The 19,531-nt window shown below is 37.8% G+C and overlaps 1 protein-coding gene across 1 annotated transcript; it reads left to right on the top strand.

Annotated features, from left to right (window-relative positions):
* Positions 1-13,260: 13,260 nt before the first annotated feature.
* Positions 13,261-17,162, top strand: LOC126235889 (anaphase-promoting complex subunit CDC26-like). The gene is made up of 2 exons (XM_049944817.1): positions 13,261-13,314; positions 16,722-17,162. Exons 1-2 carry the CDS (start codon positions 13,278-13,280, stop codon positions 16,988-16,990), a joined length of 306 nt encoding a protein of 101 aa, XP_049800774.1. The 5' UTR covers positions 13,261-13,277; the 3' UTR covers positions 16,991-17,162.
* The last annotated feature ends 2,369 nt before the right edge of the window (positions 17,163-19,531 follow it).

Below are 19,531 nucleotides of genomic sequence, written 5' to 3' on the forward strand. Positions count from 1 at the left end.
ATGAAGTCAGACAAATGGACACTAACCGAAAAAATCCGCCTATACTGTCGCAAGCCAGCACCCAGCATTATGCTATCAATAATGATGTAACTTCCTGAAACCATCTGAAGATGAACCTGAAAAGGTTCGAAAACCGGTTCATGGAATAAAACATAATTATTCAAAAAAGTGACTCGTTGCAGTTTTGTATAACTTATTTATATTCAATATACAGTCACAGTTCTAAAATATCCGTAATGGATAAGCATAATCTGTTATAATTGTGATTATCACTCCTTTTTCTGAATGTATCGTGTATTTCCTTCATGTACATGAGACAGTTGAAGATGTATTGATTGAAAATTGTCATCAATCCTAGGTGTGAAGAAGGGTTTACAGTAGTCCAGCTTCCTACTAAACTGGTTTTTAAGACAGTCATACATAACGAAAGTGGGAATGCAAATCACTTTCAGTGCTTTGAATCTGCCTCAGCATATTTTTTTTTATTTCAAACTTAAAACCTTTAGTTATTATTAATTTTTAATTTGGGAGCAAATCTTATTGTACTCAGTGGCTTGATAGTATCACCTCTAGTGCTATCCACAATGTCGTTGCGTGGCTATTAGTCAGCAATAAGTTATTTTTTTGTACTGGAAAACAATTATAACAAAGTTTGAAGATGCAGGTCATAACACAACTGACCACGAGCTGGCCACTAAAGCCACACCACACAAGCTATCACAATTTCACAATTTGCAAAAAAAAATAAAAATAAAAAAAATAAAATAAAATAAAAAATTTAAAAAAATGGATTGGTGTCTTACTTAAATAACTGAGAATAATCAGTACTTAATAAGGAACAAGCTCACCCATTCCATATTTATTAACTCAGTCTTCACAATTAGGAACTATAAGTGCATCAAACATCTTGCAAATACAATTGAATCAATTTCAACAAAATGGCTGGTTCCTACCTTCAAAATTTCATTTGGTTCTATCTAAAGCTGGAGTCCAGGTATTATAATATCACTTTATTTTATTGTTAAGAAGTTGTGGAACAACTGAATCGTGGGAGAAGTGGAGATAAAAACACGTGCAGTGTTCCACTAATGGAACAGCTACTCTGATCTACACAAGTCATGAAATTCTTATTATGAGGCATTACAAAGCCCTCAATGGGAGCCAGAATCTTTAACATATTATATGTTTCAGCTACCATTCAAAGTTCACAACTCTATCAGCTGAAGGCCATTAGCTTTTTAAGCTGAAAAATATTAATTTTTCCATAAGGATCAACATGGATGGCATTTCATTCATAGGATAGGACAGTAGTAACTACAGGTTGAAGTTAATTTGCCTTCTCACTAAGATACAAACATGGTTTGCAATACTGATGAGTCAATGCATCATTTTTGTGGTAAGTCAGCATTTAAACAATACATAATTCAACAGCACTGTTGCGCAGTTAAGATTTCAACATTACAGGTACAACTATTCTGTCTTTGTTTGATACAGTTTTGATCAGAATAGCAAGATTTTTCTGATTAAGTATGTGATGTAATTAAAATCTATACATTCTATACAACATAATGTAGTACTGTGTAGTCGAAACTTATGTGCAGTTACTCCTCAGTTTAAAATATGTAAAAAATACTCATAGACTTACCTGAAAGTCATATGCCACACTTGTAAAAAGTTCTTGATACTATTTTCATTGCTCATGAAAATATCTCCTCAAAATCTTTATAAGGATATAAACCCTTAATCTTATGACTACCAGGATATGCAAGCACATACACTCCTTGATTAGGAATTCTAATAATACTAAATGGATCAGTACACAGAAGTTGCCCTTTTTTGTTCTTTCTCTATCTACTGCTGGTCTCTTTGATCGCAGAACGGCATATGAACTATGACAGAACGTCTTACGTGGCACTATATCAAAGTGATACAGACATCCATGGATCACTCAGGCCTTTCTAAGAACTCATTAGCATATTTGAGCAATAGGTTAACAACTCTAAGCAATAGGATTCTGTCAAATTGTTTCATTCTGCCATCTTAGACTTTGTTTGTTTGTTGGTACCAAGAACTGTAGTAGACTCCGACTGCCGCTCCTTCCATACAAGTGTCATGAGCTACCCAGTTGACTTTTGTACTCAGCCAGTATTTCCCATGGACACTATTCTTCTTAATTTAATCCACAGAAATCTGGACATCACCAATGGCAAAATAGCTCATTTTCAAGGAAAAGTCAAGTCTAGTGTCCTGTTCTCTTAGGAAGTCAAATCCAATTACACAGGCCAAGATCAACACATCGACAAATAGGTATGTGCAACTGAATACTAAATTTCCTAGCGCTATCTACAGGCATATCTGCACTCTTACATTTTTCAAACGGATGCCAACGTTTCCACGGATTCGATGATTACTCGCAGGTTAGGTAAGTACTTGTATGCTTTCACACATTATTTTGAAGAAACTGTTTTAGGCAACACTGACAGCGGATGCTGTGTCCAAGATAATAGTGACAAGTAAGTTCGCAACTTTTGTTCTTATTGTAGACTGAAACCGTTGAATAATCAGTATTGCATGGATTAATATCAGAGCAAAGCTCTTGCTGCATATCCTTACCGTCATTGCACTGTTCATTTGAGAATTCCAATACACTCCCTGCGCATCCCAGGACAGACATTTCAGGATTGGATGCAGTCAGTGGTTAGTCATACAATTACCATCATCAACTAGCTCAGTAATTACCCGTAGCTGATTTTTCCTATTCTTGTCTTCTAGTTTCCATCTATTGTTGTTATAATTACACTACTGACAATTAAAATTGCTACACCACGAAGATGACGTGCTACAGACGCGAAATTTAACCGACAGGAAGAAGATGCTGTGATATGCAAATGATTAGCTTTTCAGAGCATTCACACAACGTTGGCGCCGGTGGCGACACCAACAACGTGCTGACATGAGGAAAGTTTCCAGCCGATTTCTCATACACAAACAGCAGTTGACCAGCGTTGCCTGGTGAAACGTTGTTGTGATGCCTCGTGTAAGGAGGAGAAATGCGTACCATCACGTTTCCGACTTTGATAAAGGTCGGATTGTAGCCTATCGCGATTGCGGTTTATCGTGTCGCGACATTGCTGCTCGCATTGGTCGAGATCCAATAACTGTTAGCAGAATATGGAATCGGTGGGTTCAGGAGGGTAATACGGAACGCCGTGCTGGATCCCAACGGCCTCGTATCACTAGCAGTGGAGATGACAGGTACCTTATGCGCATGGCTGTAACGGATCGTGCAGCCACGTCTCGACCCCTGAGTCAACAGATGGGGACGTTTGCAAGACAATAACCATCTGCACCAACAGTTCGACGACGTTTGCAGCAGCACGGACTATCAGCTCGGAGACCACTGGCGAAGCCCATCTTTTGTATGTCATTCCATGAACAAGAGAGTACCCAACGAAATCCACGAATGAACACAACAGGGTGTAAGGTTTCTCATCCTGCAAGTATATCTGGAATTGTTCATGTTCATGCAACTTCTCCTCCACAAACACTTTCCATAACTGGACGCTGTCCTCAGCGCACCTAGCGTGTGAGGGGTCAAACTTGCAGCAGCAACAGATTGTTCCTTCTTGGTATGATCTGACTACGGAACCAACGCATGTACCCATTCGGATTTTTGGGTTTCAGAGAGACAATCTTGTACCGCCATCCGAATCTCAGTCAATTTTTTATTTACCAACTCCAGCCATTCGATAATGCGGTACACCATTGCAACAAGTCATGGCCAATGTTGTCTTCATCGACATGGCTACTCTGCAAATCACATTTAAGTGCCTGGCAGAGGGTTCATCGAACCACCTTCACAATTCTCTATTACCCCAATCTCGTATAGCGCCCGGAAAGAATGAACACCTATATCTTTCCATAAGAGCTCGGATTTCCCTTATTTTATCGTGGTGATCGGTCCTCCCTATGTAGGTCGGTATCAACAAAATATTTTCGCATTTGGAGGAGAAAGTTGGTGATTGGAATTTCGTGAGAATATTCCGTCACAACGAAAAACGCCTTAATGATGTCCAGCCGAAATCCTGTATCATTTCTGTGACACTCTCTCCCATATTTCGCAATAATACAAAACGTGCTGCCTTTCTTTGAACTTTTTCGATGTACTCCGTCAGACCTATCTGGTAAGGATCCCATACCGCACAGCAGTATTCAAAAAGAGGATGGACAAGCGTAGTGTAGGCAGTCTCCTTAGTAGGTAGGGTACAGGTGCAGCTTCCTGTGGAAAGAAACGATGATGTAATGGATACAAGAAACATCTCCAGCAGTTAACCGAAAGTCACGAACAGGGTAGTGGCATATAATTCACTGCTGCCAGTTTTCAAGACAGTTGCTGTAGCGCATGAGACATCTAAACCTACACACGAAGTAGTAAAGGAAATCCAGAAACCAGTAGCACAAAGTGAACAACACGACCATCAACAGAGAACCCATATATGGCCGCAAACAATATAGAAACTCACTCCAAAGACAGAATATGATGTAGCTTTGGTGCAAGAAGTTACAAATGAAGTAGTTAATCAAATTGTCGACTTCACAGTAATCTCCAATATCGTCCCAGAGGGTAAAACTGGTGCTGTAAGTAAAATACATCGTGACATTGACGTAAAATACGTATAATTTTTACCGAATGGACGTGGAATCGTTTGTTCCATTTATAATGTAACGCTTGTGAAGGTTTATGCTCCGTCCGGTAGTGAAAACAAAGCCAATACAAGCCATTTGTTTGGTCTGCTTCATAGCAATAACAATTAATTTGTCTTCGATGGTGATTTTTAACTGTATAATTACAATTATTATCTGAATAATTTCTTTTTTCTCATCATACATATCTCCAATCTCTTCGTCATCTGCAGAGCTGGTTGCCATATAAACTTGTACTACTGTGGTAGACGTGGGTTTTCTGTCGATTTGGCTACGATATTGCGTTTACTATGCTGTTTACAGTAGCTTACTTCCATTTCCATTTTCTTATTCATTATTAAACTCACTCCTGCATTACCCCTATTAGACTTCGTACTTATAACCCTGAATTCACCTGATCAGAAGTCTTGTTCCCCCTGCCACCGAATTTTGCTCATTCGCACTATATCTGACTTTAACTGATCCACTTCCCTTTTTAAATTTTCTAACCTACCTGCTCGATTAACGAATATATCATTCCACTCTCCGTTCTGTAGAACGCCAGTTTTGTTTCTCCTGATGACGACATCCTCCTGAGTAGTCCCCACCTGGACTAGCACAGCAAGGCCGTTTTGGTTGAGATTACAGGGCCCGATCCATCAATCATCCAGACTGTTGTCCCTACATCTGCTGGAAAAGGGGCTGCTCCTCTTCAGGAACCACCTGTTTTGTTTGACTTCTCAACAGATATCCCTCCAGTGTGTTTGCACCTAAGGTACATATGTCTGTATCATTGAGGCAAGCAAGAAATGTACGATGAGATAAAAGAAATTATTCAGATAGTTAAGGAAGACGAAAATTTAAGAGTCATGGGGGACTGGAATTCGATAGTAGGACAAGGAAGAGAATAGGGAATACGGAGGGGGGGAAAGGAATGAAATGAAGCTGCCTGGTAGAATTTTGCAGAGAGCATAATTTAATCAACGCTAACACTTGGTTTGAGAATCATAAAACAGGGTTATATACATTGAAGAGGACTGGAGACACTGGAAGGTTTCAGATTGATAATATAATGGTAAGACAGAGATTTGGGAACCACATTTTAAACTGTAAGACATTTCCCAGGACCGATGTGGACTCTGACCACAATTCATTGGTTATGAACACTGGGTAAAATTGAAGAAATTGGAAAAAAAGTAGGAAATTAAGGAGAGGGGACCTCTATTTGTTGAAAAAATCAGAGGTTCAGACGCAGCATTAGGCAACAATTGACTGAAACAGGGGGAGGAATACGTTAGAAGGTGAATGTGTAGCTTTAGGAGATGAAATAGTGAAAGCAGTAGAGGATCAAATAGGTTAAATGACAAGGTCGAGTAGTAATCCATAGATAACACAAGAGATATTGAATTTAATTGATGAAAGCAGAAAATTTAAAAATGCAGCAAATGAAGCAGGTGAAAGGGAATACAAGTGTTTAAAAAATAATACTGACAGGAAGTGCAAAGTGGCTAAGCAGGAATGGCTAGAGGACAAACGCAAGCATTTAGGAGCAAATGGCTCTGAGCACTATGGGACTTAACATCCATGGTCATCAGTCATTTAGGAGCATATTTTACCAGAGAAAAGATAGATGTCATCCACAGGAAAATTAAAGAAGCCTTCTGCAAAAAGAAAAGCAGCTGTACAAGTATCAAGAACTCAAATGGAAAACCATTTCTAAGCAGAGAAGGGAAATCTGTAAGGTGGAAGGAGTATACAGAGGGTCTATAAAAAGGAAATGAAATGAACTTGAAGGCAATATTATAGAATTGAAAGAGGGATGTAAATGAAGATGAGATGGGAGATATGATATTGCGAGAAGAAATTAATGGCTCTCTGAAACATTTAGTCTAAACAAGGCCCTAGTGGTAGACGATAATCAGAGCTACTGATACCATTGGCAGAGCCAGTCATGACAAATATCATACCAAGATTTATGAGAGAAGCGAAATACCCTCAGACTTCAAGAAGAACGTACTAATTCCAATTCCAAAGAAATCAGTTGTTGATAGATGTGAAAATTACCGAACTATCAATTGAATAAGTCATGGTTGCAAAATACTAACACGAATTCCTTACAGAAGAATGGAAGAATTGGTGGAAGCTGACCCCAGGGAAAGTCAGTTTGATTCCAGAGAACAGTAGGAACATGTGAGGCAGTACTGACCATACGACTCATTTTAGAAGGTATGTTAATGAAAAACAAACCTCCATTTATAGCACACTTAGAGAAACCGTTAGGCAATGATGAGTGGAATACTGTCTTTGAAATTCTGAAAGTAGCAGGGGTAAAATACAGCCATCTAAAGGCTATTTACGGCTTGTACAGAAACCAGACAGCAGTTATAAGAATTGATGGGTATGAAAGCAAAGCAGTGATTGAGAAGGTAGTGAGGCAGGGTTGTAGTCTATCCTTGATGTTGTTCAATCTGTACACTGCACAGGTAGTAAAGGAAACCAAAGAAGAATTTGGAGTAGGGATTAATGTTCAGGGAGAAGATGTAAAAACTTTTAGGTTTGCCAATGACATTGTAATTCTGTCAGAGACAGCAAAGGACTGGGAAGAGCAGTTGAATGGGATCTACAGTGTCTTGAAAGTAAGATAAAACATGTACATTAACAGAAGCAAAACAAGGATAACGGAATATAATCAAATTAAAATAGGTGATGCTAAGGGAATTCGATTAGGAAGAGAGACACTTAAAATAGTATAAGAGTTTTGTTCTACTTGGCCAAAAAAATAACTGATGACAGCCAAAGTAGAGAGAATATAAAATGTAGACTGGCAATGGCAAGAAAAGCATTTCTGAAGAAGAGAAATTTGTTAACATCGAATATAGAGTTAAGTGTTAGGAAGTCTTTTCTGAAGATATTTTCCTCGAGTGTAGCCATGCATGGAAGTGAAACATGGGCGATAAATAGTTAAGACAAAAAGAGAATATAAGCTTTCATAATGTGGTGATACAGAAGAATGTTGAAGATTAGATGTTTCAATCATGTAACTAATGAGGTGGTACTGGGCAGAATTGGAGAGAGAGAAATTTGTGGCACAACTTAACCAAAAGAAGGGATCAGTTGATAGAACACATTCTGAGACATCAAGGGATCACGAATTTAGTTCTAGAGGGAAGTGTGTGGGAGTAAAAATCATAGAGGGAGACCAAGAGATGAATACATTAAGTTAAGCAGGACATGCATTGCAGTAGTTATTAGGAAACGAAGAGGCTGATGCAGGATAGAGTAGTATGGAGAGCTGCATGAAACCTGTCTTCAGACTGAAGACCACAACAACAACAATTATAATTAGAAATGATGATCAGAAGTCTGTTCCAAACAGGTATAATGAACTTAAGGCACTGGTTGATAGTCCCAATCTTGAAGACACTTGGCGAATTTTGAACCCCAACAAAATCGAGTGCACTTATTTTTATACTAATGGACATAGCAGATTTCAAACCTAGCTCAAACAGTTAAAACTGAAACAAAGTCAGTGATATCCTCAGAACAGTGCAGCTACATCTGCCAAATTAAACTCCCAGAAACTCATTTTCATTATAAGAAGGGCATCTGCAAGCTTAACATTAGCCATTTGGATGATGATCACATGTTGACACAAGACCTATTAGTCACATGGCAAGAGGTATTCAAAAAGTGGTGCCAAGCTAAAAACACATTGGAGTGGTGGCTCTTGCAAGCTAAGCCTGCTATTCGAAATTTATTAATCAACAGCAATGCCAAGAAAGCCTGCTGGACCAGTCAATGTGACAATTCTGTCAGAGCTGTCTACAAGATCTCGTTAGTAAACTAACAGTTCAGCTGATCTTACTATCGACATTGAGACAAATTAAAGCAAAACTTTTATGTGACCTCCAAAAGAAAACTGCAGGTACCTTTATAAGGATTCAGTAGTAGGTGGCAATGGAGAAGAACCTGTATCAATCTATCACTTACACAGGGAACTGAAGAGAGACAGGAATTGCTTTGTAAGAGAATGCAAAGAAACAAATCAACTAAAAAACTACCAATGAAAATGAACATAAAACGGAAATCACCACCAACTTTACCAACCTGTTCAAAGAAAGCAACATGAAATTTGCAATAAAGTGTTTTCTTCAGGAAATACTTCATATGGTTGTGGGAAATGACTGGATGCATCTTAATGAGGCTCACACTTTAAACAAAATCGAGGAAGCAATCTAAAAAAGTTTCAAGAGAAAATCTCCAGGAGTGGATAGAGTTCTTGTTGAAATTTATTTGAAATACTTTAATAATTTAGGGGAACTTTTACTACATATCGCTAGTGAAATCTGTAATGGTGCCGACATGTCAGAAGAATTTCTAAGAGGTTACATCACATTGTTACCAGAAACTAAAGAAATGACAAATTTATAGAATCTACACCTGATCACATTACTCAATGTCGATTATAAACTAATCGTTTGGTGTTTTGCTGGGAGACTAAAGAAAACAATAAAATGTGTGATTAGTCCATATCAAATATGTGCCATTCCTGACAAAAACATAACTATATGACGCCTTACTAGCATATAGAGATTTTATTTCGTACGCAAAAACCGACATATCAAAGAAAGCAGTGATTTTTATCAACAGACTTTGAAAATGCATCCCTTAGGGTAAGTCATAAATATCTGGGAAAAGTCATGATACAAATGAGCATGTTCAAAAACGCAATTTAGAATGTTTTGGGCAATGCTGTGTCACAAGTCATTATTAATGGCAGATTAAGTAAGAAAAATCCTATCAACAGATCAGTCAGACAAGGCCGTCCATTCTCTATGGCCTTATTTGCAGTGACTTAGATCCTCTGTGTCAAGGATATTTATTGGAAATGAATGGCTTACATGCAGAGTTTTACCCCAGTGACGTGTGTGTTTTCATGGGACACTCAAGAAATCTTGATATCTTTCGTAGCATCCCTTGACGATACAAAAAAGCTATTGGTGCAGTTGTTAACCCCAAAAAGGTCGTGATGTTGTTGATTGCAAATAATTAGTGGAATATACAGCAGAATTGGTTTACTGTCCAAGGTCAACGCCAAGTGGTAGTTATCATTATGACAAATAACCCACAAAGAATGGAGGCTCTTAACTGGCGCACGACACCACATCAAATAAGAGCGGTAGTAAAAATCCATGCAGGTAGAAAAGTCAAGCTGAGCAACACCCAAATACTCGCAAAACCGTGGTACTTAGCTAACGTCCCCCCGGTGCCCAGAGAATAAGGTAAGGCTATACAGCAAGCGCTATATTGATTTAAATCTTCAAGGTTTCTCTGCACCCTCAACTTAAACGAGTGTGAACTGGGACTCGCATCGCCTGACACCAGAGCTAGCGCCAGTTAATATTGTCAGTATCTTACACTCATTAAACTTTGTCTGAAATTATTATCTCAATAAAAGTTACAAACCAATAGATGTCCTACAGGAAGGAAAAGATCGTAAAATGGCGATAGCTCTCAAAATAATACCAATTCCTTGTAAATGGGCCCTGCAATTAGCCAATACTGCAGCTCAATTGGAGAATAGTGTAGTAAAACTTAGTTGGTTGGTTGGTTTGTGGGATTAAAGGGACCAGACTGCGATGATCATCGGTCCCAGTAAAATTTAGTGATGAAAATAATACCAGAGGGCGGCAGATCGACTTCCAAGCTTTACTTCTTCCAGTTAAAACCGTCAGCTGCATGTGTACTGTGGTTCAGAAGATACAATCGAATATCGTTTTGAGTGCCCAAAATTTGTTACGATATGGCACACAGCAAGGGGCATGATTCGACTGATGAATAGAACGAATATATGCAAATACAAGTATCTAACGCTATTATAACCAGATGGAATCTGTTTCCCAAAGCAAAGCGACACGCAACAACTCGTATTACAGGCACACACAGTTCATATCGTTTTTGGACTTAAATTAATAGACAACTCTCAGTAGCTGACAAATTTATGGGAATAAATCGTCATCCTAAAAATACATTAATGTACGTGAATTTTCTCAAGATTCCAATATGTAAAGCTTATGACGTATTTTGAAATAAAATCTTATGTTAAAAACATGAAATGTGAATTCTACAAAAACGTCCTCTAAAAAATAACCCAGTGAACAATTTCTTGGAGATTTCTGTACTGAAGACTGAAATGGGAATGTGTTGTAGAGTATATTACAATTTTTAAAATGAGTTTGTTTTCGGCTATATGTTGATACCACGAGCAAATAAATATTTTTAAAAAATTCTGAATTTTTTTTGTTCACCTTCATATTTTACAAGGTTCTGGGACAGGCTTACTGAGTTAACAGAATTATGTTCTGTAATATTCTATATTATGTAAATATAAGAGTGCTTTCTCTCTCTCTCTCTCTTTCTTTAGGAGAGAAATGTCATTCTGCATACCTAATGTACAAATTAAGTATGGAACACGTAAATGCGACTAAATATTCAAAACATGTTGATCATCTGAAAAACAAAAATTCACTCTGAATAAAAAGCATAGAATAGATGGACACATTTGCAAAAGAATTAAAATGCAGCTTAGTCTCAGCCATCTACAATTAGAGGAGGAAATTTACAAGCAAGTTTTTCTAGGACACTTATTTACCAAAGAAAAATGTTTTCAGGTAAATAACACCTTTTACCATCAGTATGACGGTATTCGTAATTTTGTTACAACAAATTTTACCTATACTGATGCGGTTTCGAGGGATCTTTATCCTTTTGAAACAGTATTTATTTATTAGACATAAGATGATTCTCTGCTAGAATGGCTACCTGTCCTTTCTAATTACAGACCAGCTCGTGAAACTAATTTCCAGAGTTTCTAAAAATAAGCTTATTTTATTGAGAGGCCTTAATGACCTCTGTGAAATATATACGATACTGGATTCAGTTCTGGCTGGTTTCAACTTTATTTTCTTGTAAATCAGAGCGTCGTTTCACTTTTGGGGTTGATGAAGACATATTAGGAAAATTAACACGACTCGTTCAGCAAGTTTTGAAGTTAATTGTTGTCAACACTTTAATTTCTCTCATATTCACGGCCTAGCCCCGCGAACTCAGAAATTTTATTTGTAAAAGACATAACTTCGAGGCTGAAGTACCGTGAAGGAAAGGAAAAGAGTAACTACCAGTTGTTTCTACTTAAGATTAATGTTAATATTTGCCTCGTGTGTTGTGAACCGAACGATCACCAAAAGTCGATAGACATCTCATTCGCCTTCGAACCAGCGCGTGACGTCAAAATGACGTTAAGTTTGTATAAAGTCTTTTGAACTGTTGGTTAACCCTCTCGGCGCTCAGACTCGATACGACCATAGAGTAAATATCTCTGGAGTTAGCACTCACATGCGCAGAACTGATTTTGTGTTGTCAACATACATTGCCGGCCTGGTCACGTGATCTCGGGACGTCGTGTGTTTGTTCGTATAGAGCCCTGTATATTTAGAATGTCACTACATCCCTAGTACAGACGGATTCTTTTCGTACGCGTCGTGGATTATTTATATATGTTGCGCAGACATTTTAACAGTATGCATTTGATACCGGGAATAAACCAGCTACGTAACTTTTAAGGGCAAGTGATATTACATTCAGCTTCTTTGCGATAGGTGTCATAGTTCAGATGCACTCGATTTTTGGTAGTTTTTGGTATGATACCGCACTTTATAGTGTTACAGAGCCTGAAGTACATTTTTGCAGTGATAGCCCTCAAAACGACTTGACAGTACGTTAGTACTTTCGCAAGTGTCCGAAAAACACCGAATTTACCACACATTAGCGATTATATCCCTCCTAATTCGTCCTTTCTTCTTGTATTTCTGCGTATTTATTTTCTCGTTTTTGCGACCTAAAGCACAATATTTCTTACTGGTGGCAGTTTGAGGTATTTATTTAACACATTTTAAGTACTTGCTCCCAGTTCATTAAATAAATAGTAGACGGAGTAATCTATATACATAATTGACAAGTCACTGATAAATGCATGGAGGATAGAATTTACTGAAACAACTAACCTTTCCCTTTCCTGTTCCACTAGCAAATTTACGAGAGGAAGCGATTGTTTGTAAGCTTTTGTACGAGCCGTAATATCTATTATATAGTCATAAAATCGTAGAAAAATAGGTCTACAGAATCAAGTCTTAATTATAATGCGTCTCGAAATATTTAAACGTATACAGTGTCTCTTACTAAAATGAAAACTATAATCAGAGCTATATGGAATGTACCCATGAAAAGTTACTATCCCTCCTTTCACATATTTTTCTTTGCATCCGTAGCAACAACGTAATTCACCATCGCTATTACACTATCAACAAACGGTGAAACACAACAAAAACTCTTGGTATTATAAACTTCAAACGCTGCAGAAAGCACACAGGCACAGCGAAGTCCCGAGATCACGTGGCAATCCTGGTTTAATGTTGACAACATGAGCAGAACGGAATGCTCACTCCAGAGATATTTGCTCTATGGATACGACCATGAAAATCGATAGACATATCCTACGGTTGAAACCACAGTCTAAGACTGTGGTTGAAACTCGCATGCGCACGTCGGAAAGGGATATCACGGAGCATGGAGGTAAAAATTCTACCTCCATGTCACGGAGAAGTGTTGACTTGGTGAATCTAGGATCTCTCATTTTGTTGTGACTGACATGGCAAGTGTGTAGTGATCTTCGGCGTTTACAACTTTCGTGTGAGAGGAATACAACTACTCTGAAAATACTTGAGCTTTTCGCTGAGAATTATATGACTTTTATAGGAAACCTGTTATGATATTACATTTAGAGAATTGTTAACTTTGTCAGGGCAGAATAATTTTGTTGGTTGGCAGCGTTGCTGGCGACTGTCAAATGTCACAAATTCGAGTTTAAAAGAGTTTAGTTTTTCATGGTGTGTATAACGCAAGATTCTTAAATTGTGTAGTGCTTTACACCAGAGCCAGACTGTAGGTGAGGTGTATAGTTGGATCCATAGTTGTTACTAATAAAATAAAATTTACGAAACTGGGGAGAAGAAATTGTTTCTAAAATTCCTTAAATTTTTGAACATTTATTTAGCTGGCACTGCTAATTTTTACTTGTAGCAAAAAGTCAGTTTACGTCAGCTTTCTTAGCCAAGGTTTCTCAGATTTTGATTATGATCTCATATTCTCTAAATCAGCTCTACAGCCAGAAATCTGCATGGGGAAGCGAACGAAATACTGCGTTTTATTGGCAGAATGTTTAGAAGATGCGACAGATTTGCTAAAGAAGTTGTCTACTACTCTTGTGCGCCTGTTTTGGAATACTACTGCACGGTGTGGGGATCTTTACCAGATAGCATTAACGGAGCACATCGACAAAGTTGAAAGAATAGCAGCACGTTTTGTATTATCGAGAAATAGGGGAGATTGTGTCACGGATAGGATACAGTATTTGGGGTGGACATCAGTAGATTAGTCATTTCCCGCTGCAGTGGAATCTTCTCCCGAAATTTCAACCACCAGTTATCTCCTACGAATCCGAAACTATTTTGTTGACGCTGGCATACATAACGAGAAGTAACCATCACAATAAAATAAGGGAAATCAGAGCTCGCACGGAAAGACATAGGTGTTCGTTCGTTTTTGTGCGCTGTTCGAGATTGGAATACTAGAGAATTATAGTAACGGTGGTTCGCTGAAGCCTCTGACAGGCACTTAAATATAACTTGCAGAGTATCCCTGTAGATGTAGAAACCTAACAAATATCAAATCTTGTTCCATGAGGAACAGTCCATGTGCTGTATTTGCTTCCTTGCAGTAGATTTGCAACTGGATTATGCTGTCGATTTAGTTTTGATACGTGTAACACAAAATGTTGAATCCTTGTGTGCTACCTTGATACTTAATGTGCCTTTCACCTAAATCGTTTGTGTCCTAATCCTCGGTGCTTCAATATTTTTTTTCAAAAACGGAAAAATCAGGACAGTTTAGTTACGAATCAGTAGATCTAAAGATTTTGAGCTGCAGATGCCCTGTGTTTGGACACTACCAGCCTTAGTAGTCAAACAATACTGTCTGCTGTAGTATTATAACAGACACTGCTGAATCCCGCCTCATTTTACTGTATCATTTTTAGGAAATTGTCGTATAATTCTTAGTTCCACACTAGTGTTAATTTAACTATACTGTGGTAAAGAAAGCTCAATAACCACATTCAGAATAGATACATTACTTGGTACTAAGGACAGATTGTAGATACAGTAGCAACAATATCAGAGAAAATTTGGTTCTGCTCTTTTTTGCACTTGCATCATCTCTCCACAGCAGTTTGTGAAAAATGGGGTTTAGCTTTTTTTCCTTTGCTCTCCATAGCTCCCTATAAAATCAACCAAGAAATAGTGTACTGTGCCACCTTCATCAAGTATTTCAAATACATTGCCGCATGCCATTTTAGCAGTTTGTAACACTTGCATTCCTTTTGATGGACAGGGAAACATTCATGGTATTTGTGTGCTGCCACAAGCTAAAAGTATGCCATTGAATTGCACATCAGGCTTTTCACATTGTGTACTGTTGAATGTAGAACACACTTGTCTTTCATTTTGTCACGCAGAGGTATGCAACTTTCCTAGTAAGCATTGTCAGTAATAATGATCTTGGTTGGCTATTCACTTCTATGATCGTGATACTACCTTCTCAAATAATGTAAAGAGAATCAAGAAAATTGTATGCATGGGGTCACTTTGTCCATTTTAATCACCCCAGTTAAGCGTACGGTGACATGTCCCAGTAAGCAGTGAAGTTGATTTATGCAAGTTTACTTTGAATATTAGAAATAAGAACACACTCTTTACATGGTTAGGGCAATTACATACTGAATGTGAGACATATCTATGAGATAGTACTGTTCTTGACTAACACTTTCCTTTTATTGTAATTCTTCTTCTTCTGTCCTAGTTTTTTGGGACATGTACTATCAAAGTGAGATGTACTAAAGCAAAGTAATTAATATTCCGATGTCCCAGGTTACTTACAAAGCAAAACTCAGCCTTAGTAGTCAAACAATACTGTCTGCTGTAGTATTATAACAGACACTGCTGAATCCTGCCTCATTTTACTGTATCATTTTCAGGAAATTGTCGTATAATTCTTAGTTCCACACTAGTGTTAATTTAACTATACTGTGGTAAAGAAAGCTCAATAACCACATTCAGAATAGATACATTACTTGGTACTAAGGACAGATTGTAGATACAGTAGCAACAATATCAGAGAAAATTTGGTTCTGCTCTTTTTTGCACTTGCATCATCTCTCCACAGCAGTTTGTGAAAAATGGGGTTTAGCTTTTTTTCCTTTGCTCTCCATAGCTCCCTATAAAATCAACCAAGAAATAGTGTACTGTGCCACCTTCATCAAGTATTTCAAATACATTGCCGCATGCCATTTTAGCAGTTTGTAACACTTGCATTCCTTTTGATGGACAGGGAAACATTCATGGTATTTGTGTGCTGCCACAAGCTAAAAGTATGCCATTGAATTGCACATCAGGCTTTTCACATTGTGTACTGTTGAATGTAGAACACACTTGTCTTTCATTTTGTCACGCAGAGGTATGCAACTTTCCTAGTAAGCATTGTCAGTAATAATGATCTTGGTTGGCTATTCACTTCTATGATCGTGATACTACCTTCTCAAATAATGTAAAGAGAATCAAGAAAATTGTATGCATGGGGTCACTTTGTCCATTTTAATCACCCCAGTTAAGCGTACGGTGACATGTCCCAGTAAGCAGTGAAGTTGATTTATGCAAGTTTACTTTGAATATTAGAAATAAGAACACACTCTTTACATGGTTAGGGCAATTACATACTGAATGTGAGACATATCTATGAGATAGTACTGTTCTTGACTAACACTTTCCTTTTATTGTAATTCTTCTTCTTCTGTCCTAGTTTTTTGGGACATGTACTATCAAAGTGAGATGTACTAAAGCAAAGTAATTAATATTCCGATGTCCCAGGTTACTTACAAAGCAAAACTATGATCCGAAGGGCTCCAACACGTATTGAGCTGAAGCTCGAAGACTTACAAGAATTTGAAGCTGCGCGACGGGAGATGGAAGTTCGACGCCAGGAGCAAGGTGCCTCCTCGTCGTCTTCAGTGGATGCTACCACACCACTTGGCTCCAGCCCACCTGGTGGACTTTGGGCACCAGCCGCACCTAATGCCAAAAGGACATATCGAACAACGAGGGTTGTCGGCTTCCTGCCACAGCCGCACTTTACATAATACTGACACATTTGTGATGTTTGGATCTAGTTCCACTGTTGAGCCTTTTCACTTCATCGCAAGTTTAACATCAGATAACTCTTTGGAAGAGCTCTGTATCATACGTAATTGTTTCCATATATCCAGTACACCACAATGTTACTAATCTTTAAATAAAATTTCTATATTGTGATTATTGTATTGTTCAGAAAATACAGCAGTTTTAGTTTTGTTTGTGCTCATCACCCTGTCAGAATGTGTCTTACAAAAGCAGAAAATATGCAGAGATACTAAGATGTGTCTTGAATAGAAATAATGGAGAGAGTGAAGGTAACCACTCAGAATTTTTTAGGGCAGTGTCCTCTTTCAGAACTAACACACACACACACACACACACACACACACACACACACACACACACATATCTCAGCACTGCAGCACCACTGGGATAACAGGTGTTGAGTAAAGGAGTGTAGGTAGCTGAGGGCTAGGAAGGAGAGGCAATAGATCTTCATTATTAAAGTTTTCATCCTTAACGCACAAGTGTTCATTGCATGTTAGAGGTTTTTGAAAGTTGTGGTACACGATACATTACTTGCACTAGTTTCCCCAGTACTTTAATTGGCACATTACATTTAGCTGGTGGTTTGCCACTTAAGTTGTAGATGGTTTGAATGTTGTTGACAGAATTAATTTTCGCCATGATAGTATTGTCACTAAGTTAAAGAGGATCTTGGTTAATATTCCAAAATCACATACAAATAGTGTGTGTTAAATCTAGAATCCTTTTTGCAGTGTTACCACATGAGAGCATAGGAAGCTGTTGGTTATTAACACCTGTTTAAATCTTTTTGAAGAAGCACTATCAGCTGTGGACTTTACCTTTACCCTCTTTGTTTTGTCTTTTTTATGTATAAGAACTCAGATATGTCACAATACATTAAATTCTCTAATTTTAACCATCTGCACTATGCAGCTAAACAATTCACACAGTTACTGCGGAAAGACATTGGTAGCCAAAACAGTGTGGAACCTCTGTCTGAACAGTGAAGCAGTACAGTATTTCTACCTACTTTTAAGTGCTTTCAAATGAATGTAGTTCTTTTGTGAAGTTCTTAATTTTGTGTAATTTTCTAAGAGGAGCAGCAAATTCCATAGGAGCCTTTATCTACATCTATGTTAATACTCCGCAAGCCACGGTATGGTGTATGGCAGAGGGTACACTGTACCACTCCTTGTCATTTCCCCTCCTGTTCCACAGGCAAATAGAGCGAGGGGAAAATAACTGCCTGTATGCCTACATAAACACCCTAATTTCTCGTATCTTATCTTCGTGGTCCTTATGCACGACTTCAAATACTGGTTCTCTGAATTTTCTCAATAGTGTTTCTCAAAAAGGAACAGTTGTATTGTGATCACTTTAGGGCATAAACATAATTGTACAGACAGTCACTTTCCATGCACAACATCTGCAAGTGGAATAATGAAGTGAAAAAATAATACTGGTTCCATGATTCTCATGGATTATAGTAGAGTACAATAAATAGACAAAAATGTGCTGTATAGTTTTAATCTTAAATAGACTAGATTTTCTGTAACAGTGCATGTTGTTTGCTTGATACCCCTTCCCTCCATGTCCTTTTCTGTTTAATACTATTCTTGAAGGAAATAGAAGACACACGCTGTTCTTATATTTATGGAATTCATATTACAGGGATTTCAGTCCAGCACAATAGCCTGGGGTGTGGGAGTGGAGTGTAATGGACCTATCCTAGAGCAGTTTAGTCTGGACTATAATTCATGATGTTATAATTTGTTTTTAAATAAATTTAATGAAATAGCCTTAAAGGAAACAAAGAAAAAATATCTGCAGCAAAGAAAAAAAAGAATGTATACAAAATAAATTAAAAACAGTTCTGGGTACATCTCAACTCATATTGGTTTGTTTAGTGTTACTCCTTTGAAAACAACATCGGAACTTTTGCAATTTTCAATTTGGCCTGGTATGGCACACTGCAACTTTCCTTGCAGAGAGATAAATACCTAACAAATATCAGTGATGGACTAGGTTGGTTAGTCATTAAGTAAAGGACAGCATGTTTGTCATGAAATTCTAATGTTTGCATAGTTGATCCAGCAGATAAGAGAAAAATTGTCGTTTCATTTGATCTGCAGCATTAGATTTTCATGAGTAGGAATGAACTTTTAGTGCATGTTGATAGCAATGAAGAGAAAGTCATGGGCCTGAGAATATCTCACTGATGTTCCAGAAAAAGTGCAATGTCATTTGTTTCCAGTATTTTATTTTTGAAAGCTAAAATACAGGACCATAAAATATATAAAGGACATCAAATATCAACTAGTAGCTCTTCATTGCAGATTGCTAGGCAGAAATGAACCGGAACTATTTTGCTGATTTTTATGGGGCAAAGAGAGTGTTTTGTTTCCTTCATGTGTATGTTACAGATAAAATGTTTCTATGACACTCAGTGCACTTAATTTTCTTTTTTTTAAGAAAAGGTAGTGTGTTATTACCTACCTGCTCAGTCTTTCACCTACACT

This window comes from Schistocerca nitens, chromosome 2, assembly GCF_023898315.1.
Source record: "Schistocerca nitens isolate TAMUIC-IGC-003100 chromosome 2, iqSchNite1.1, whole genome shotgun sequence".
Classification (NCBI taxonomy): Eukaryota; Metazoa; Arthropoda; class Insecta; order Orthoptera; family Acrididae; genus Schistocerca; species Schistocerca nitens.